The sequence below is a fragment of the Macrotis lagotis genome, chromosome 3 (assembly GCF_037893015.1).
Source record: "Macrotis lagotis isolate mMagLag1 chromosome 3, bilby.v1.9.chrom.fasta, whole genome shotgun sequence".
Classification (NCBI taxonomy): domain Eukaryota; kingdom Metazoa; phylum Chordata; class Mammalia; order Peramelemorphia; family Peramelidae; genus Macrotis; species Macrotis lagotis.
The window spans coordinates 21,738,708-21,761,777 of NC_133660.1; the positions used below are offsets into that span (position 1 = coordinate 21,738,708).

At 38.1% G+C, this 23,070-nt stretch overlaps 1 protein-coding gene across 3 annotated transcripts in view; it reads right to left on the reverse strand.

Moving 5' to 3' along the window:
* SEC24D (SEC24 homolog D, COPII coat complex component) overlaps positions 1-23,070 on the reverse strand; it is a 119,052-nt gene that overhangs the window by 87,408 nt on the left and 8,574 nt on the right. For 2 of the 3 annotated variants that reach the window (XM_074228312.1, XM_074228311.1), the window contains exons 3-6: positions 18,892-19,021; positions 9,040-9,188; positions 5,174-5,209; positions 2,865-3,140 (exon numbers count right to left, since the gene is read on the reverse strand). In XM_074228312.1, the coding sequence (XP_074084413.1) occupies positions 2,865-3,140; positions 5,174-5,209; positions 9,040-9,188; positions 18,892-19,021 (591 nt within the window). The remainder of the gene's footprint in view (positions 1-2,864; positions 3,141-5,173; positions 5,210-9,039; positions 9,189-18,891; positions 19,022-23,070) is intronic. The other variant, XM_074228313.1, reaches the window with a different exon arrangement.

The following is a 23,070-nucleotide window of genomic DNA, read 5'->3' on the forward strand; positions in this document are numbered from 1 at the left end:
TTGTTTGTTTTTTAGGTTTTTGCAAGGCAAACGGGGTTAAGTGGATTGCCCAAGGCCACACAGCTAGGTAATTATTAAGTGTCTGAGACTGGATTTGAACCCAGGTACTCCTGACTCCAGGGCTGGTGCTTTATCCACTATGCCACCTAGCTGCCCCATGCCAACATCTTTTGTTGAGAGAAAGAAAACCATCCAAAAGTTACTAGGAACCATGTAGTGTTCCACATTAGAATACATGGAATTTGTTGAAGATTGAACATTGACTCTCTTTCTAGATAAGAATATCTAGTTATTTTAGGATTACAGAATCTGAGCTGTAGAGCTGCACAGGCCTAAAGAGGCCATTTTATCAACTCCCCTCATTTCACAAATAGGAACTGAGATTGAATGAGGTGCCTAAGGTCACATCAAGAGTTATCACAGGGACAGGATTTGAATGCAGGCCATCTAACTTTAAATTCAATGTTCTTTCTTTTTCCTCCCCAAAGCAATTGGGGTTAAGTGATTTGACCAGGTTCACACAGCTAGTAAATGTTAAGTGTCTGAAGCCAAATTTGAACTTAGATCCTCTTGACCTCAGGGCTGGTGCTCTATCCACTATGCTACCTAGCTATTCCCTTTAATGTTCTTTCCAACAAACTATGGTACATCTGTAAAACTAATGATAGCAGTGACAAATCTAAATAGATGCTTAATAAATGAATTCTGAAATGAAAATTGAATGGATCCTAGTACAGGTGCATTAGACACTGTTCTTCAGAAGAGAATGGGGGGAGGGGGAACCTTTAGAATCTGGGTTTGGTAAAGGTGATTTCCTGAGAGATAACAAGAGGGAGAGCTTGACTCAAACATTTCCTAACCACAATTGACAATTTTCATCTGTTAAAAAAAGATCAACTTAAATATTTACATTTGTTTCAGGACAAGAGAAAAAAATTATTTTTACAAGAAACTGAAAATTGTAATTAGGTTTATTTTGCAGAAGAAAGTCAAAGATAAGTGTGAGTCTCTTGCTTCTTTGTAAAGTGGAAGAGTCAGTGGCCCTTTTTCCTTGCTTATTAGCCTAGGGGCAGTGAGGTGGAGGAGTGATTAGGACTGCAGACCCAGTCAGGAATACCTGAGTTCAAATTCCGACTCAGATACTTACTAGCCAAATGACTTAACTGCTGCCTCCCTCAGTTTTCTCATCTATAAAATGGGGTTGATAAAAGGAGATAATATTTGCAAACTTTCAAGTCTTACAAAAACTATAGCAATTATAATGGAGAGAGTCCTGATTCTGGAGTCAATGGACATGAGTTCAAATTCCACCTTTGCTACTTACTGGCTGGGTTAAACAACTTTACTTTCCTGTGCCTCAGTGGCCTCATCAGTAAAAGGAGGGGCTTGGATTAACCAGCCTTTAAAGTGCTTTGGAGTGAGGGCTCTGATTCCTTATTCTTTCAAGTTATATAACTATAATCCTATAATAATAGCGATGGTTACCACAAATTGATCTTGCAAAATTCTCATGAAAGGGTTCTCTTTGAATGACTTTGCTCAATTCTCTGAGATAGGCATTTCTCACATCTTTCTTTCTTCGGTATATGGGAAGAGTAGGTGAAGCTATCATCTGATTTAGTCCTTTTAACAAAATATTGCAATTGGTCCAGAGCAATAATAGCCCAGCTCCAAAGACCAAAGAGAAATTATAGGATGTAAAGTCATCTTATGAAAGAAACCTCAACTTTAAAGTTGGGGAGGTATCAGATGGAGCCCACACAAAGCTTTCCTTTCTATGCAATCCACTGCCCCTTTCACATATGGACACTCTAGCTGCTGAGAAGGGTAGAAATAGAGGCTATGTGATAAAATCAGCTTGAGAAGAGACACTGTCTATTACTATGAAGGACTGTCCCTCAGGGAAATGCTCTGTGAGAAGCAGTGGTCACAGGCATTGTGGTCCCTCAGCTCATTTGCATGTCATTGTTTTCAGAGTATTAAAGGCTTTAACTGGGAAAGAGTAAATCAAACATCTGTCTGTGGACTATGGGAAGATTATATAATGACTGTCATGGTCATGGTGATGAGAAATTAGGAACAAGAATTGGACCTGGGAATTTCATCACCAGAGGGAACTTTCAGGTGAGAAAATGAAGACTGGCATCTTCTCTGAAACTGAGAGTCTTGGGGAGTTGTCTCCAGCATTGGGAGGTTAGATGACTAGCCCAGAGTTGCACAGCCAAGATGCACTGGAGATAATTCTTGAATTCAGGTCTCCCTGACTTGAAGGTTAGTTCTTGGCCCACCAGGCTACACTGTCTCTCATATAGTGAAGGTCTTGGTTATTTCTGCTTTTGCTTTCAAATGAATAAATAGTATGGTTATTATTTCTTTTCCTTTATCATTTAGTAAATATTTCTTTTTACGAGTTAAGGGTGTCCGGGCAGTTAAGTGGCACAGTGGATAGAGAACTGACTCTGGAGTAAGGAGGACCTGAGTTCAAATCCAGTCTCAGATACATGATGTATAACTAGCTGTGTGACCCTGGGTAAGTCACTTAACCTTGATTGCCTTGCCAAAAAAAATAATAAATAATGATGACCTAGAACTAAACCCCAAAAGAAGAAATAAAAGTATGAGAAGATGCCTCCATTCTCTCCTGGTTTGCATCTCTGATCCTTCCAGAACTGAGGAAGATGGCCTACAAATGTGGGACATAGACTCCAATGACAGATTACTGCCCATGGACTATGGTGTCTCAGTGGGTAGGCCATGACCATGACCAGGTTGCATATACAAATATGTCAGACATATTAATGAAGCCAGAGAGCCCTTGGCTTCCTCCTTAGTATTTCCCTCAATGGAAACAATGCCATTCTTACCTTGCTGAGGAGGATATCCAGGGCCTGGAGGTTGTCCTGGAAGAGGCAGAGATGGAAAATTGGCAGTGGGTGGGCCGGATCCAGGGAGTCCATCCTGCCTGCTTGCTGGTGGCAATGTGGGTCCAGTGCCAAGGCCATTGTGCGTGCTTGGTGGGGGCGGGAGCATCCGGGGTCCTGGTTGTAGAATGGCTGGCTGTGGCATCTGTGGAGGCCCTTGAAAAGATGCTCCCGAGGGTGGGGATGGGATGCCAGGGGAGCCTGAAGCCATTCCAGGACCTATCCAAAAGCATCAGAAATAATGTGGTCCAGGTGAAATGGGCACGACTGAGCAGTGAATCCTCCATAACCATAACTATGAAACCATAATGATCTAGAATGTTGGTGCTAGGAGGTCCTTTAGAGGCAGGTGGGGTCTGCTAGTAATCTACAGCTAGAGGTCAGGATCCTGGGGAAGCTTGGGAGGAATAAGTCCCCACATTCCTATACTGCCAGCCAGGACTGAAGTGAGCAAGGAAGCCATGGACAAACTGAAAACAATTTTTTAAACCTAATTTGCAAATATAACTCATACATAAAAACATGCATACTCCTATACATGTGATACATACATAAATACATATATATTGCCAATATATATGTATTATACACACACTTTTTTCCATTCAAAAGGTTTGGGGACCTTAAAATATCTACTTTACAATGAGATTGTATTTATTTAAGGCAATGGGGTTAAGTGACTTGCCCAAGGTCACACAGCTATTTTCCAGCTACCTTTGCAGGCTAAGTGACCCCTCTCCCTGAGGGGTACTAGAGTGATGTTTTTAAATTTATTGAGTATCTGTTAATCAGACAGTCATTTCAAAAACAAAAGTATTTTTCACTTTTAAAAGAACCTGGGACCAAAGAAACCTGATGTAACTCAATACAGGCCTTGAGACCAATGCTTTTGAATTCTCTATTGCCACATCCTTTTGTGGCTTTTGCTTAGTTGCATCTGACTCTGTGACTCTGTGGGCCATACTGTCTATTGGGTTTCTGAAGCAAAGATACTGGAGTGGCTTGCCATTTCCTTTTCCTGAGGCAAACAGGGTGAAGTGACTTGTCCAAGGGTCACAAAGCTAGTGAGTGTCTGAGGTTGAATTTGAACTCAGGTCTTGCTGCTTACAGGCTCAGGGTTCTATCCATGAGACACCTAGTTGCCATCCATCCTGTACTTTAACCTTAAGGAGATTTCAACTTGATTCTGCCTCCAAGGATTAAGTTTTCTACTTTACAAACCTGCCTGGTTTCAACTCCACTGAGCAAGTTACCCCTCCCAAGATAAGCTCTTCATTGCTACACTCACTAACAGGTTGTTAACTCTGGCCTTGATTGACTCCATCTCCCTAGATCTTCTCTCTCTCCCCTGATTGGAGGGTCGACCTTGTCCCAAGACCTTCTCTATACAGAGCAGATACTGGCCTCTGCTCTCTCCACTCTATCTGCTGCTCAACCTAGTTTCAATTCCATCAATGACTCCCTTGGGTCTCCCCACCCTTCTCCGCCTCCTTTTGGGTATCTCCCCCTTAAAATAATAAGCTCCTTGAGGGCAGGGGCTGTTTTTTTTTTTCTTATAAGTTCTATACCCAGATCTTTAATGGGTAACTGGATGGTGCAGTAGATAGAGTGCTGGCCCTGGAGTCAGGAAGACCCGAGTTCAAATCCATGTGATCCTGGGAAAGTCATTTCACCCAATTGACCTCAATTTTCTCATTTGTAAAATGAGCTAGAAAAGGAAACCACTCTAGTATCCTTGCCAAGAAAATCCTAAAATAGGTTCACAAAGAGTCGGACAGATCTGAAATAACTGAACAAACAACAAAAATTCCCAGCTTAATGTAGTTAATTGGATTGGATTGGCTTGGCTTCCCTAGGTTGTTTAATTACCAAGGCACTTAATTTTAAGATGGCTCTCTTTAGAGCTCACTATTTCTTTCTTTTCTTTTCTTTTTTGTTTTTTGGTAATTGCAATAAACTAATGCTAGCTAAAAGTAATCATAGCTAAAAATTTGGAGAGTGATTTAAGGTTTACAAAGCACTTAATAAACATTCTCTCATTAGTTCCTTACATCAACCCTTGGAGGTTGGTGTACAAGTGTGGAACTTAGACTACAATGACAGATTTTGGCCTGTGGACTCCAGTGCCTCATTGAGTGGGCCATGACCAGGACCAGGTTGCATATATAAATATGCCAGACATATTAATGGAGCCAGAGAGCCCTTAGCGTCCTCCTCAGTATTTCCCTCAATGGAAACAATGCCATTCTTACCTTGCTGAGGAGGATATCCAGGGCCTGGAGGTTGTCCTGGAAGAAGCAGAGCTAAGTGTTATTATTATTATGATCATTTTAAAGTTGGTGTTGACAGAAGTGCAGTGAGTTGCCCAGGGTCACCCAGCCACTAAGTACCTGAAGCAAGATTTGCACTGAGGCCTTCCCGACTACAGACTCACTACTATATCCATTGTTCCACTTAACTGCCCATAAGGACAAAATAAAGTTATTTTCATTTTGCTTCCAAAGTACAGTGGGTGAGGGAGAATAATAATAAAAATAGGTAGTGTTTATGTAGTATTTTCATGTTTGCAAAGCATTTTACAGACATGGCTTTGGTTGATCCTCACAAGACCCTCTCTACAGCTTTTATTTTCACGGTTTTCATTTCAAGCCCTTGGCAAAGAATTTTTAGCTTATGTAAAATTGCCTAAAAGCAAGATGGTGAAAAACTCACTGATCCTGGAGCCAGTGAACTTGCCTTCATATCCCATCCTTGGCATTCCCTGTGTGTGCTCAGTTGTTCAGTCATATATAACTCTTTATCATACCATTTGAGTTTTTTTTTGGGGGGGGGCTAGAGATACTAGAATGATTTCCCATTTCTTTCTCTAGCTCATTTTTACAGATGAAGAAACTGAGGCAAACAGGGCAAAGTAAGTTGTTCAGGATTACACTGCTAGCAAGCATCTGAGGCTACATTTGAACTCAGGCCTTTCTTATTCCAGATCTGGTGTTCTATCTGCTTCACTAACTACTCACACTGTGTGCACTTCAACCACCTCTTCTTGGGCCTCATTTTCCTCATCTATAAAAGGAGAAAGTTGGAATGGGTGATCTCTGAGTTTTTTTTTTAGGTTTTTTTGCAAGGTGATGGGGTTAAGTGACTTGCCCAAGGCCACACAGCTAGGTAATTATTAAGTGTTTGAGACCGGATTTGAACTCAGGTACTCCTGACTCCAGGGCTGGTATTCTATCCACTGTGCCACCTAGCTACCCCTGAGTTTTCTTATAGGTCTACAGTAGATCAATGATTCTATGAGCCCATGGGGCTATGAGAACCTTTGTAAAGCACCTTTGGTTAGATAATCTGATCCCCTTTCAGGAACTTCAAGGAGATTTTGGCATGTCTATCACTGAATTTCCTTAGTCAGAGATAGGGAGAAGTATAAGCAAAGGATAAAACACCAGACTTAGAGTCAGGAAGCCCTAAGTTCAAATCTTACCCCAGATACTTAATAGTTTTGGGACACTGGACAAGTCATTTAACCATTGTCTGCTTCAGTTTCCTTACAAAATGGGGGTAATGGATAATAATAGTATCTTTCTCCTAGGGTTGCTGCTTGTTTTGGAATTATATATATGCTAGAGCTATTATCATTATTATTATTATTATTATTATTATTAGTAGTAGTAGTAGTAGTAGTAGTAGTAGTAGTAGTAGTAGTAGTATTGGAAGTGAGGGAATGTATATAAATAAGTGAATATGTCTATACAACTCATACAAAGGCCTGGAGACAGATGAATCCCCAAATTCAGGGAACAGATGGTTCTCTGACACCCAGAATAGGTGAAGGGGATCTAAGGGGAAAATATTTGGAAATGTTGGCTGAAGCTAGATTGGGATGAGATTTAAATCCTAAGATAAGGAATCTATATTTTCTCTTGGAGGCAGGCAGTAAGCATTGAACATTCTTCAGAAGGAAAGCACCATGATCAGACCTGTGCTTTAGGAATATTGATTTGTTAGTTGTGCAGAGGATGGATTGAAAAGAAAGCTTGGAAGTCAGTAAGAAGACCAATTAGGAAGTTATCAGAACAGTCCAGGTGAGAGGTGATGGAGGTCTGAACCATGGTGGTGACTGTCTGAGTAGAATTAAAGGCATGGAAGTTAGAGATGTTGTAGAAATAGAACTGACAAGACTTGGCAACGGATTGTTTATGTGAGATTAGAAAGAAGGGAGAGTCCTGGATGACCTTGAGGTTATGAACTAGAAGAATGTTGATGTCTTCAATCAAAGAAGAGCATTTTGAAATGGAGTCTATGGAAGATTAGTTTTGTTTCAGTTTTGCTCAGGTCAGAATGCCAATGGCAAAACCAAAGATAAGTATCCATCAGGTAGCTGGTGATGTGGGACTAGAGGTTGAAAGAGAAATGAAGATAGCTATGGAGCATGTGAGTCATAGTTATAGATAATGTAGGAAAAATCATAATTGGACTCATAGAAGTTTATGAGAGCATCAAAATATGGAGAAAGGAAAGACTGAAATGTATTGGAATAGGTAATATGTGAGAAACATTGATACTGAATTTTTTTTTTTTTTAGGTTTTTGCAAGACAAATGGGTTAAGTGGCTTGCCCAAGGCCACACAGCTAGGTAATTATTAAGTGTCTGAGACCGGATTTGAATCCAGGTACTCCTGACTCCAAGGCTGGTGCTTTATCCACTATGCCACCTAGCCGCCCCGATACTGAATTCTACAGACAAATTTATTGAGGATTAATTTCTAGCTTTGTTCTTATATAAAAGAGACAATAAGATCAGGGACAGAATCAATTTTTTTACTCAAACTGCCCCTTTTTTTTTCAATGTTGGAAATTCAATTAATGTGGATAAGATAGCAGCAGGGTGAACTTTTTAGATGCAAATATTTTAAATAATTTGTTAATTCATTTTAGGAATGAAGTATACAATCTATTAGAGTTGGAGAGTTAGTGGCCTAACAAAGCTGATACTACTAAGTGCAGGACATTTTCAGTCCTATAGGAAGGAAAAGACTCTATTTCCAGGCATTTTAGATGCAGTTCTAAGATGAGCTAATTACAAGCTCTAGAGATAGAAGAAACTCCTAGAAATCATGTAGTCTAATACTCACATTTTCCAGATGAGGAAATGGAGATTCAGAGAAAGGAAGTATCTTGCCCACAGTCATATGTAAATAGCAAAGTCGGACTGGAATCCCAAATTCTAAACTAACTTAAAACTAGATCTTGGTAAAAATTCCTGCCTATTTATTGCATCTTCCAACCTGCTCCCATTACCATCTCAGCCTTGACTAATAATATTCTTGGTAGTCTGAGAGGCAAGAAGGAGAGACATCTCCCCTTATCTTATTATCATAAATAAGACTTTTAAGTGAAACAAACCAAGTCAATCTGGGAGCCATTCTGTTTGGGAATGTGGGAACTGGGATGACTATTCATGAGCAAGATGTCTTCCCTTTCTGGGGTTCATTTCCTCCATTTATAGGTCACTGTATCTGGCTAAGATCCCTTCCATCTTGAAAATGAGACATTCCTTTGGTATCATTATATGTCTATGTATATCTCTATCTATCTATCTATCTATCTATCTATCTATCTATCTATCTATCATAAATGACCTTTCCCCCACCCGGCTTCTTCTCTACTTTGTATACAAATCAGTCATCAATAGGCATTTATTAAATACCTACTATATCCCAGGCACCAGGACCATACAAAGACAAAAATCAAGTGGACCCTGACCTTAAGGGGGTTATATTTATAAGCAAATATTGTTAAACTTCTTTGTAGAAAATAATACCTACCACTCATATTTTAGAAACTTGTAACAGGCAGAGTGGCATATTGGATAGAGTCTTGGAGAAAGTAGGACCTGGGTTCAAATTCCTGCCTTAGATGCTTCTCAGTTGTGTGAACCTAAGAAAATTACTTAACTGCCCTGAGCTACAAATTCCCCATCTGTAACATGAAATGTTGGAATTCAGTGGCCTCCGTGGCCCTTTACAGATCTTATTCTATGATACTATGATAGTCCAGCAGTTCATGAAAAATAATGCAGCAAACAAATGACTCCTGAAAAGGAAGAATTCACCATTACCGTAATTGTGAATTTGCATGGCACCGAGTTGATGGCCCAGTTGGGTGGTGGCAGACGAGGACACAGGATTGGGATAGGATGCTGGTGGCAGATGAGAGGAAGGTGGGTAGGGAGGGGTGGCATTGTTGACAGGTGGAGGACCTGGAAACCTGAGAAGAGAGAGAGTTAGGGTTAGATAACAACAGAATGGATTTCACAAACTCACCATCTGGAAGGATGGATGGATCTTTGAAGTCCACACACCACTGGCAATATCTTGAAAAGAAAACTATTGTATTTATAATTAGAAGATTGTGGGGGAAATCCCAGTTCCACTTCTTGTTGCTGTCAGTCCTTCATTTTTGAAGAAAACCAATGACCTCACAGAGTGATGTCTTGACTTATGAGTGAATTGGATTGAAGTGAGGCAGAGCCGCTATTTACAGTCTGTGTGACCTTCACTCCTCTGGGCCTCAGTTTTGTTGTCTGACTATTCTCACTCAAAACATATTATGCAATGACCTCGAATTCAGCCCACCCTCATCCACTTTCCCCAGAACTTTCTTGACTTCCTCATGTCTGTTGATAGCATCACTGTGTTCAAGTCATCCAAGTTTGAATTGATGGTCATTGTGAAGTCATCCCTTTTCCCCTCTCTATTTTTTTTCCTCCTTCCCCAAATTCCATCTCAGACTACATTCAGTTCATTCTACTTCTATTACATCAATTCTCCAATTACTCTCAGGTCCTTATCTTTGTCTTCTGTTTTATTGGAATAGCTGCCTTGCTAGCTCACTTGCAAAAATCACCTTCTTAAGATATGTCTTCACTTAACACTTCCTTGCTCAAAAGAAAACAGAAAAGCCCAAACACTAAAATTTCAGGTACTTTCCATGGACCACATGATCACAAATGCCTATAGAGAGAGGAAGTATCTTAGAAACTATTCCATTTGACGCCCTCCTTTGTAAAAAAGGAGGATACTGAGATCTTTAGAATTTAACTAAGTTACCCAAGGTCACACAGGTAGTAAAGGATAGATCTAGGATATGAGCCCCCATCCTTGGCCTCCCAAACTAGCCCTCATTCTATTTCAAGAAGAGAGGGCAGGGGGACAGGATCAGACTACTAAAATTATAGATTACAAGAGTTGATCCCATTCCCTTTTCTTCCTCATTTTTTAAATGGAGGAAGAATGGGAAGGACCCTAGAATGAAAGCACTAGGAGGTAATGAAAGAAAAAGCACATAGCAATAATAGTCATGAAGTTTTAATTGACGTGTATAAAACAGGAGAGGGAAGCAGTATGGATCAGAAAGCAACAACTAATTTCAGGCTGTTCATAAGAAACACACTTGAAACATAATGATTCACATAGAATTAAAAGGGTAGTGGCTTAGAGCAGAATCTGTTAAATCTTGGGGCAATTTCAAAGAATTGGGGTAGCAATAATGATCTCTGGCAAAGCAACAATAAAAATGCCTAGGGTTAAATGAAATGAACAAGGAAACTATATTATGTTTAAGAGCATCATGGACAGTGAAACACTATTCCATTAACTACATATACACTGAATGGCATAGCACCTAAATACTTCAGGAAAAGTTAGGACTAGCTTTTGAATTAGGACTAGTAGACTGTAAAACAACCATTGGAAAATTCAATATGTCTTGTTAAAACCTAGATAGATCTTACAAAAAGATAACCAGGAAAAAAAGTTAAGGACTTAGATAGAATTTTAGAAGAGGCATATGTGATAGCCTCTGGTAATTACTGAATGGGAATCATAAGAAAAACACATAGTACCCAATTTTACATGGTACCTCAACAAAAATTAACCAAAAACCCAACCTGATAAAAATGTATAAACACATTCTTTACTGACCACAACACAATAAAATGATAATCAATCTGAAAAGTTTTAAGAAAGGAATAAGATATACATGGAGATTAACTAATATCCAAAGAATGAGTAGAATAAAGAATGGTACAAAGAAAAAAAATTATCAAAGAAAATGATTAGGAGATAATGTAACAAAACTCTTGTGATTCAGTCAAACTGATCTTTAAACAGTTTCAGCAAAGAAAAAAGAGATGGGGGGAAGTAGAGGTCAATGAAATTGGACATTGGAGCTAAAAAAAGAATTAAAAAATTCCAAATAAACATACAAATTAAATTGATGAAAAGCAGAGATAAGCAAAACTGAAAAACAAAAACAACTGGGTTAACAAATAAGTTGATTTTTTAAAAAGTGAATCATTAGTCAGTTTAAAGAAAAGAAGAAAAGTAAATGACCAAAGTTGAAAAATAACATAATGGAAGAAATAGTTAGAAAATAGTTAGAAAACTACTTTGCTCAATTAAATTCCAATACAGCTAATAACTTAATGAAATGCATAAATAATAAAAATAAAAATACCATATTAACAGGAGAAAAATTTAAAGTCTAACCTAAAAAAAAAAGAAATTGAATAAGTCACAAATGAGTTTCTAAAGGAAAAGTTGTATTCTCAAATGAATTTAAGAGTGAATTCTCTCATGTATTCAGAGAATAATTACCTTTAATATTATATAAATTGTTGCCAAGAAAGAAAGTGTTTAGGACAATGTCTACACATAATATATAATATATAAATGCTTACTTCCTTTCCCCCTTTCTATGAGACAAATATCATTCGTATATCCAGATCAGGAAAAAATGTAAAACTTTCATTTTTAATAAATATTACTGAAAGAAAATTGTGGATAAAACATTATCAAAAGGGTCTATAATCACATATTTGAAAGACTGTTTACTGTGGCAAGTGTGAATTTATATTAAGAATGCAAACTTGGTTATGGAAATTATAAACCTAACAGGCCACATCAATAACAAAAACATTAAAAGCCACATAATTATCAAGAGATACAAGAAATACTTTTGACAAAATGCAACAAATATTACAAAGGATCAAGAATCTCAAGGACAATAAAGAAAAAGTAAGAAGAGGCTATGTCAGTATCATATAATAAACATGATCAAAACTCATTTTTAATGATTCAAAAGTTGATAAATGGAAAGATTAGGTAAATAACATCAAGGAACAAATTAAACACACTATTATGTTTAATAAACCCAAGGATTCCAACTACTATGGTAACAACTAATTATTTGACAAAAACTGTGGCAAAGATTGGAAAATAATTAGAACAACATCTTATATTTAATAACAGAATTTATAAATGAATACCTTGCCTAAATATAAAAGGTCATAAAATTAGAGGAGGAAAAGGATTACTTTTCATAACTAAAAGTACTGAGATAATTCCTAATTAAATAAGGGGTAGAGGTGAAGATTAAAAGGAAAATTTCATTACATAAAATTGAAGAGCTTCTGCACAAATAAAATCAATATAACTAGAATTAAAGGGAAGTAATTAATTGAAGAAAATATCTTTTCAATAAATATCTCTGATAAAGATCTGATATTGAAGATATCCATGGAAATTGAAACAATTACTTATGATTTCAAAAGCTTAAAAAAGTTCACAATAATGCTCCTCTTTACCAAAATACTGTGAACATAGAGACTGAGAAACAGAAAATGATAGAACTAGGACAAGGAAAATATGTAGCGTTTTCTAAGCTTTTATATTATCAACATAAAAATTGATCACTAATTGAACCAATAAGATAAGACATTCTCTACACTATATTTAAAGAAAAGACCACGATGCAATGAAAATGATTTTGAAATAGTGACAACATGAATAAGAGACCAATGACAATTTATTATAACTAGGTTAAAGAAGGATAATAGATCACACCAGAAAGACAATATTGATGTTACACATAAAATTGTATGAGATAGAGCCAAATTAATATTTAGCCTGAAATTTATTATTATATTAGCAAAATAGATATACAATAAAAGAATTGAGTTTGTACCCCACTTCTAATAGCTTAGCAAACAGTCACAAACAGAAAACAGAAGAGAATTAACCAAGATCAGTACAATTGGAAATAGGAAATCACTGGACACAATAAAGTCCAAGTGCTGCTTTTTAAGAAAAGATTAATAAAGTAAAATAATAAGGAAATCTCAGGGGAAAATGGGAAGAGCAAACTCAAATTATTATTATTAGAGAGGGGGGAAAGAGAGATCACAATGAGGGCAAAGAAATCAAGAAAAAAGATCTGAGAGTTTTATATCCATAGCTCTATGTCAAGAAATCCGAGAAGCTAATTGAAATGAATGGTTATCTACAAAAGTGCTAACTCTGATCTGAGACTAGGATATGCTAAAGAAAATGAAAAAGAAACTTTATTTTAATGGATGAAAGTGGAAGATCAAAGAAAGAATAGGATAGTTTTGTGTGTGTTGGGAGGAGTCGAAGGAGCAACAATAAAAAATGACAGAATAGACTGAGCTTGTCAATTCTGTTATCTTGGGATTTTTTTTTAGCTTTTTTAGTTTTGTTTTTTTTGTTAGCAAAGTCCCAGACACAAAGTTCAGCCCCATTGATTGGGGAATGGCTGAACAAAGAAAGGTCCATCAATGCAATGGATTATTACTGTACTGCAAAAAATGCTAAGGAAGATGAATATAGAGAAATTTGGAAAGACACAAGCATTGGCACAAAATGAAGTAAGTTGAGCTAAGAAAACAATATAAATAACAACTACAACATGAAAATAGGAAGAATAACCACAAAACAATGGCCAATGAATGTTGGGAACAAAGAACAAGCCTGGCTCCAAAGAAAAGGTATGAGAAGAGACCTCCCCCAACTACTTGGCGGAGATAGGAAACACTGTAAATTTTACTGATTGTTTTTCTTAAATATATTATTTACGTGGGATGGTTCTCTGAGAGATACAAAGAGAAATTTAGGCAATGATAAAATAAAAAAATCATTACAATCAATTATTTAATTAATTTTTAACTTTAAAAAAATTATTTTTTTTTTAAAAAGCAGGTTGAACTAGACTAGTGCCTTTTTAACAAAGTTTTGAGTTATAGATATAGAGGGTTATGTTGATATAGTTTACTCAGGTGATAGAAAAGCATTTTTTTTGCTATGTTTTTGGGCAAGATGTAGGATTGTGGGCTAAACCATAGATAGTATTATTCCTGAGACGTATATTATTCCTGAGATGTGGGACTGATTGACAGACCAGTCCCAAATGGTACTTATTAACTATTCCATGTAAATCTGGAAAGAGGTCTCAAGTGGAGTATCTCAAGTATCAGTTCTCAGTCATGAGCTGTTTTACATTTGCACCAATAACTTAAGAAAAAGAAATGACTTAAAATACCCAGGAAAAGTGAACATCATCTTTTAGGGGAAAAGATGGACTTTCAATGAAACAAGAGACTTTCAAACTTTCCTATTGAAACAACCAGAGCTGAACAGAAAGTTTGATCTCCAAGTACAAGACTTTGGTGAACCATAGAGGGGATGGATGAGAAGGATGAATTATGAGGAACTTAATGATATTGAACTGTTTGTATTCCTGCATGGGAAGAAGATTCTGATAACTCATATGGACTTTCTTATTTATAAGAGGCAACTGTTAGAAGGAGCATATATAGACAAGGCACAGGAAGGAACAGAATATAATGGTATAATATAGTAAAAAGATGGAGTCAATGGGTGATAAAGGAAAGTACTGGGAGGAAGAGGAAGAAGAAGCTAAGAAATTTCACATAAGAGTCAAGAAAAAGCTTTTTCAATGGAGTGGAACGGGGTAAGGCAAGGGGGAATGAGTGAGCCTTCATTCTCATCAGAAATGTCTCAGAGAGGAAGTAACATACACACTTAATAGGTTGAAGAAATCTATCTTACCCAAGAGAAAAATGAGAAGAAAGGGATGGGATAAGGGGGAATGAGGGGAGGGAAGGGGGCAACAGAAGAGAGGGAAGATCTAGGGAGAGAGTACTCAGATACAAAATGCTTTTGGACAGGGCCAGGATGAAAGGGGAGAGAAAATAGAATAAATGAGAGTGGGGAGGAATAGAGTGGAGGGAAATACAGCTAGTAATAGCAACTGTGGGAAAGATAATGAAGAATTTCTCTGGTGGAATTCTGATAAAGAAGGAAACTCACCCCAGAGACAGAGCCATTGGAATCTGAACACAGACTGAAGTGCATTTTTTAAAAATTTTTTTAAATTAAAAAATTTTTTTTCTTCTCTCTATTCTTGAAGTTTCTCATCTTCTTGGGGGGGTATGTTTACTCTTATAACACATTCAATTTCGATCAATGTATGTCATGGAAACAATGTAAAGACTATCAGACAGCTTTCTGTGGGGGGGAGGGAAGGGAGGGGGAAATTGTAAAATTCAAAACCTTACAAAAATTATATATATATATATATATATATAATTGGAAAAAATAAAATATTAAGAATTATTTTAAAAATTAATAGTATAATATTAATTATATTATATTTATATAATTATATATTATAAATATTAATAATAATTATTATTATTATTACTTTTTAAAATGACTTAAGAAATACAGAAGGACTGTTTATCAACTTTATAGATGACTCAAAGCTAGGAGAGAATGGTTAAGATCCCAAAACATCTTCAAGAGGCTAGAACATTGAATCAAGTTGAACAAAACAAAATGTAGTGGAGATGAGCACAACTAGTAAGTGTCTGAAATTTCATTTAAAGTCATATCTTCCAGAGCCTAGGTATATCACTCTATCCACTGTGGTACATTGTGGCCATGAAGTAGTCACTCAGTAAACATTGATTGTACCTACTATGTATCGGGTATATGTGTTGAAGACAGAAATACAAAGAAAACCAAAGAGTCCTTGCCCTCAAAGAGCTGATTGGGAGAGACAACACCCACAGGAGGCTTAAAAGGAGAGAGAATGTACCCAATGTGAGGGTATAATAGTGAGTTCCAATGAAGTCCAAAAACAGAAACCACTGGGGCTAGAACCTGGGTAAGTTGGCAGAAATCAAGAAAGAAATCAGAAAACAGGTAGATTTAGTGTGAAGACAATGAAGTCAGATTTGGACAGGATGAATTTAAGATATCTCTGGTATATCCATTTCAAAGAATCCAGGAGAAAGGCTAGGACTGGTAAAAAAGATCTGAGTCAATGGCTGTCATCAAACATGCCCCATTTCTCCTCCATTCTTAAAAAACCTTCCCTCTCTTCTTCCATTTTCTCAAGTCATCATCCTCTATCACTTCTTCCCTTTTTCAGCCAAGTGTCTATCCCCATTCCCCCCAAAAAAGAACCTCCATTGGTCACCTTCACTTCTTTATCTCTGACTCATGTCTCAACCCCCTGCAATCTTGCTCATTACTCAAGGCAAACTGTTCTCAGTAGGTACTTAATGACATCTATTCCTCAAGCCTTTTCTCAACTCCTATTTGCTCCTGACCTATCTGGAGAACTTGGGGTGGGTTATAGTTGGGACCTCAAGTCCATTGAATTCCACCCAAAAAGGATTTATAGAGCACAAAGGCTCACTTGTCATAGGGGAGATCCATAAGAAGGTGATGTTGTCATGGAACCAACCCCAAATTAGATATTAGAGGAACTGAATCCAAACCTCAGCTCTGCCATTTACACAGGGGTGACTTGAGAAAGCCTCATGATCACAGGTCCCATGGGATCCTATACTTAGAGCTGGACATATCCACAGAAGTTATCAAGAGAAACCTCATTTTACAAAGGAGGGGATTGAGGCACAGAGAATTTAAATGACCAGCCAAGGCACACACCTGGGATTGGATACTAGCTCTTTTTTAAACTCCAGGTTCACCATTCTATCCACAGTACCACATTCCCTTCTCCTTGTTGAGTTTTAGTTTCCCCATGAGTAGATATAATAGTAATGACAACAACAACTATAATTTGTTTAGCCCAGGGTCAGTTAGGAGGCCCAGTGAATAAAGCAGTGGGCCTGGAATTAGGAAGATCTAATTTGAAATACAGCACTTCCTCCCTCTCTCCTTTCTTCTTCCCTCCTTCCTTCTTCCCTTCCTCCCTTCCTTTTTCTCTTTCTTTTTTCTTTCTTTCTGCCTTATTTCCCTTCTTCTCCCTTTCCTCCCCTCTTCCTTCCTTCCCTCCCTCCTTTCTTCTTTCCTTCTTTTTGTAAGTGGTTTACTATTTATCCTATTTGACCCTCATGATAACCCCTATGAGATATATACTATTATTGACCTTATTTTACAGATGAGGAAACTGAAGCTGACAGATTGAGTACTTTGCCCAAAGTCAGTGTCTGAAGCCAGATTCAAACTCAGCACTAGGTCCTGGCTCCAGACCCTGTGCTCTGCCCATTATATTCTATAAAAATGAGAGAACTGATAATCACTTAAGGTGCTTTTCTCCTGTCAGTTCTATGACATAGTCAGTGCTCATGGCCACTTTGAGGTTAAGGACCTTGTATCTTCTCTCCAGAACTTAGTACAGTGCTTGCCCAAAGACCAAGCTTAATAAAAGCTTTTTTTTCTTTTTAGATCATGTCACCTCATGCCTTATTTTTCCCATTTGTAAAATGGAGATAACAATACCCCTGAACTCTGAGGATCTAATGAGATGATGCAGTGAAAGCATTCAGCACAGTATCTGGAACACAGTAGATGCTATATAAATGATAGCTCCTAGCTATTTTCATCCATCCATTCATCCATGCATTCATTTATTCCTTCATATTCTGGGCAAGGTCAATTCACTGGAATGATCAGCATGGGGGATATCATCAAAGATGTACCACAGGAGAGGGGAAGAGGGTCAGTCATCTAAGGATGCTAAGGAAAGGTCAAGAAAGAGCCATGACAGGCATCACTGCACCAGAGGAAGATCTGCTTAGCATTGATAGGTGTATGAGAGGAAGAGGCACACAGGATAAAGTGTTGTGATCTCCACTGGAAGGAGAACCAACATTGATGAGATCATAGATCCATATGGGCAAGAGACTGGGCTGTTACCAGGAACACAAAACTACTTTCAGTGAGCTTCCATTCTATTGGTAGGGCAGGGGGGAGATACCACAGGTACACGGGAAAATGCAATATAAGGGAGTGAATGATGGTAGCCAATGAGAGAACCAAACCAACTTGCTTTGGGCCTATTTTAGGATGGAAGAGAAGACTTTCATTTGGAGGGAGTGGTTGACAGATGAGGCAGCCATTCATTCCAGGATTAGCTGCATCAGGAATCTTGCTAGAAAGAGAACTTAAGAAAAGAGGCAGCATAGTGCTGGGGAAAGAGGGCTGAATTGGGATTCCTCAGTTAGACCTAGGTTCAAATCTATCTTGGTGTAACTAACCTGGATGAGTCTTAATCCTTTGGGGTTTCAGTTTTTTCATTTGTAAAAACAGGAGAGTTGACCTACATGCTAGAGTCCTTCTCTCTCTAAATCCAAGTGTTGTCTCATGATCTTGATAACAAATGGTCTGGGACAGACAACTGGTAAGCATAATGCTTGATAAATTCTATGCCTTGACCCTTCTGAAAACTCTAACTGGCCTATCTGATGAATTTACCTATAAAGCCATGCTACAGAGAAAGTTGCAATCCAGAGAACAAATTGAAAAAGATGTGCTTGAGGCAGCTCAAACCCACTTGATAGAGTCAATAATTATTTTTTTCAGTGTGAAGATTATACAGAAAATAGAAAACACAACAAATTGGGGCTTGATTTATTTTTTCTATTGTCTAGACATATGAAAATGATGGAGAAATTTCAACAGTGAAAATTAAACTTAAAATTATGTTGAGTATACCTTCCTCTCCCCACCCAGCTAGTTGTTAATTATTTACCAGCACACCCATAAACACTTAGGTTATTTAGAAACAACTTTCTAATCAAATATTACCATGAAGAAATGGAGTCTGGGGAACTTACCTCTGCTGGGGAAACCCTGAGATATTGGGACCATTCTGGCCAAATTGATGAGCCCCAGAATTGGGAGGTCCAGGAGGTAATGCCCCAACAGGTGGCATTGGTCCCAAAGGCCCAGCTGGCTTCATTATGCCTGTAATGTAACAAAAAGTACAGGTAAATAAATTTTGGTGGATGTGTTATTAATGGATTACAGAAAGTGATATAAAGGGGTGGCTAGGTGACACAATGGATAGAGCACTGGCCCTGGAGTCAGGACTACCTGAGTTCAAATCCTGCCTCAGACACTTAATAATTACCTAGCTGTGTGGCCTTTGGACCAGCCACTTAACCCCATTGCCTTGCAAAAAATGATATAAAAGCCCTAGGCCAAGAACTTGGGCTGATAGTGGGGGGGGGGGGGGGGGAATTGGGTAACAATCTATGGATCAGTTTTCTTTCCTTTTTTGTTGGCAAGGCAATGGGGTTAAGTGACTTGCCCAAGGTCACACAACTAGGTAATTATTAAGTGTCTGAGGCTAGATTTAAACTCAGGTTCTCCTGACTCCAGGGCCGGTGCTCTATCTACTGCATCACCTAGCTGCCCTGGATCAGTTTTCTCATTCTGAAGTAAAAAGGACTTCTAACTTGGAGTCATGTAATCCTCTCACACCGTCCTTGCTGAGTGATTAAGACTAAAAGAGGATGAGACATGCTAAAAATAAAATAAAGAAAATGGAAAATAACTAGAATATTCTCCATCCACCTAATCTTTATGCTATTCACCCTTTGTGCTTTGCACTTTTCTTCTTCCTTTCTTCTTTTACTTCTTTCTTCCTTTAGTCCTTCTCTCTCTCTCTCTCTCTCTCTCTCTCTCTCTCTCTCTCTCTCTCTCTCTCTCTCTCTCTCTCCTTCTTTCCCCTCATCACTTCCTCTTTCCCTTTATTCAGTCAAACTGAATGAACTAACTGCAGAAAGAGATAGATAAGAGGATCCTGGATTGGATACCAGTCCAGTTTCTTATCACCATTGTGACCAGGGGAAAGTCACTTCCCATTTTGGGGCCTCAGTTTCCTTCTCTTGGGACTGGAGCTGATCCAGATAGTCTTAAGGCCCCATTTGCTGAATGGAATGGAATAGAATACAATTCACCTACTCCTTATCTGCAGCCAACATTTTGCCATCATCTGTGCTTTTGCCTCCACTGTTTCCCTTGCTTTTTTTGCCCTCATCTCCACATGAAATCTATATGCTCCAGATATAAAACCACTTCCAAGTCTTATGTGGATATCTAAAAATACCTCTTCCCTCCTCATTCTTGGCAGAAAGATCCCTTTGCATGTTTTAGGATCTCTCCTATGTCACAGGTATAAGGTCATAGCAGTGCTGGAAACAAGCTTAGAGGTTGTCTACTCTGACACTGATCCTCATTTTGCAGATGAAGAAACTGAGGCCAAGGGAGATGAAATGATTTTCCCAACATCACAAAACTAGTAAGGGACAGAGCTGCATCTAAACTCAGGTCTTATAGCTTGGAATTCTTTTCACTAAGCCACATTCTATCTATGGGGGGGCAATAATCCCCTTATTAGACCCTGAGTACCCATCTTGATGCTCTCCAAATAAGCAACTTTGTAAATGTTTGTTGAATTGAAAAGTGCATGTATGTACATGTTTACATGGATATAGATACATACACATATTTTATATACCAGAGTAATAAATATTCTTGTTACATATTTGTATCTTGGAATACCATAAATTAAAAGTAAACATATACAATGTTATTGAGACATTTCAATCATGTCCAACTCTTTGTGATCCACATTTGGGGTTTTCTTGGCAAAGACAGTGGAGTGGTTGGTTCGCCATTTCCTTTCCAGCACATTTTCCACATAATGAAAGTAAGACAAACAGGACCAAGTGACTTGCCCAAGGTCACATAGTTAGTGAATATCTGAAGCCACATTTGAACTCAGGAAGAGAAGTTTCATTGCTCTGACTCTAGGTTCAGCCCTATATCCACTGCACCACCTAGCTATCTCTGTGCATGTGTGGGAGGATCTGAAAGAACATACAGGAGAGAAGAGGTATTAGACTGACTACCAAATTGAAGGTCTATGAGTCGTTGTGCTGACCTCATTGCTATATATCTATGAAACCTCGACAGTGTACCAGCACCATGGCAGGAAACCGAATTGCTTCCATTTAAATTATCTTAGGAAGATTCTGAAGACCACCTGGTAGGAGAAGATACCAGACACTGGGGTCTTTCTTGAGCTAAACTGCCTAGCATTCCAACATCACTACAGAGAGTGCAACTACGATGGGCTGGACATGTTAGAATGCTAGATGTACCCTTGCCAAAAAAACTATTTTTATGGAGAACTCACACAGGGCAACTCACAAAGAGGTCAGAAGAAGTGATCCCGAGACACCCTGAAGGTCTCATTGAAGAATTTTAGAATTGATTGTACAGCATGGGAGACCCTGGCACAGGACTGCCCAGCATGACATGCCCTCATAAGTAAGGGGGCTGCACTCTATGAGCAGAATGGAAGCAGCTCATAGAAAATGTGACATTTAGTAAGTTTAGAGAACTCACCCCAGGTGTCCACATGGACTTCTCATGCCCGACTTGCAGTAGAGCACTCCAATCTCATATTGGTCTAATCAACCACAGTAGGATACGCTGTCATTTGTCTCAAAAATAGTGATGTCATTTTGGTCTTCTTTGATAATGAAGGATGAGAACTAACCAACCGTATGTGTTTGTGTATGTGTATGAATATGTGAATATATTTATATATACCCTAGAATAATATATCTATTACTGTTGATATACTTTATATGTATCTATTTTATATACCTCTGTTTCTATATACACATACATACATACATGCCTATGTGTAGTAGGCTCTATGGGAGTTGCCACTGAAAGATTTCCATGGTAGATCTGAATAGAAGTTTATCCAAACGAGATTAAGACAAATGTTCTAAGTTACAGACCCTAGTCCAGAGCCCATGATGGGATAGTTCTGGGTCTCCTGTCCTATCTCCAGCATAGTCATTTCACTCAAAATTAGTCAAGAAGAATATATCAACTGGTTCCTGTGTGCCAGGCCTTTTTCAAAGAGTTGACCATAGAAAGGAGGATATCCTCAAGGAATTCCCACCCTCAAGGAATTCACATTCTGATGGGGCAGACAATGTACAACAATAACAATACAACACAACAAAGACAACAACACAACACCACAGATTTAGTAAATGTGCATGGAAAATGGAATTCAGTTCTCAGAATTCCTGGATTGCTTTCACAATCTGGCCTCAGTTTACCCATCCCAAACTGGTTTCATATTTCCTCTCTCTCCCACCTCTTGACCCCCACTAAGTATACCCTATGTTTGAGACAATCTTCTTTATCTTTGTATGCCCAATCCTAGCAAACTGTTGGTGTTTAATAAATGTTTGGTGAAGTCTTCTTACTCTTTTTTGTGGTGCCATGTGTAAGTGATAAAAATCTTTTAAAAATAACAGTTTGCATCCAGTCTTGGCTTTTTTCCAACCCCAATCATTGCATCAACTGCACACTTTTTCTGAAAGGTTTCAGAAAGTTAGGTGAGAAGGGGTTGGAGATATTCAAGTTTGTTTTTGTGGTTAGTGTTTTCTGTTTCTGGTGAATTTCCCTTTTATTAGCATGATTGCATATTCTAGTTTTCTGGGTTTGACCTCATTTATGAAAATAAAGTCCTGCAAAAATATGTTCACGGAAGTTAATTTTAATATGGCAGCAATATACTTTTTTTTTTAGGTTTTTTTTTTTTGCAAGGCAAACGGGGTTAAGTGGCTTGCCCAAGGCCACACAGCTAGGTAATTATTAAGTGTCTGAGACCGGATTTGAACCCAGGTACTCCTGACTCCAAGGCTGGTGCTTTATCCACTACACCACCTAGCCACCCCTAGCAATATACTCTTGAGAATACAAATAAAAATGATTTGATTCACTGATATGTTAACATGAACTTTAACCCCTGCTATCTCAGGGACAAGAAACAGACTGAATAAAGAGTTGGTGGCCAGAATCAGTACCGGTATCCCTGAGTATTGATCCTTGATGATATATGCTACCATGTGACTCTAGCCAAGTCACTTCACTTCTCACTGCTTAAGATAATTTAGACTATAAATAGCAGAGAACAT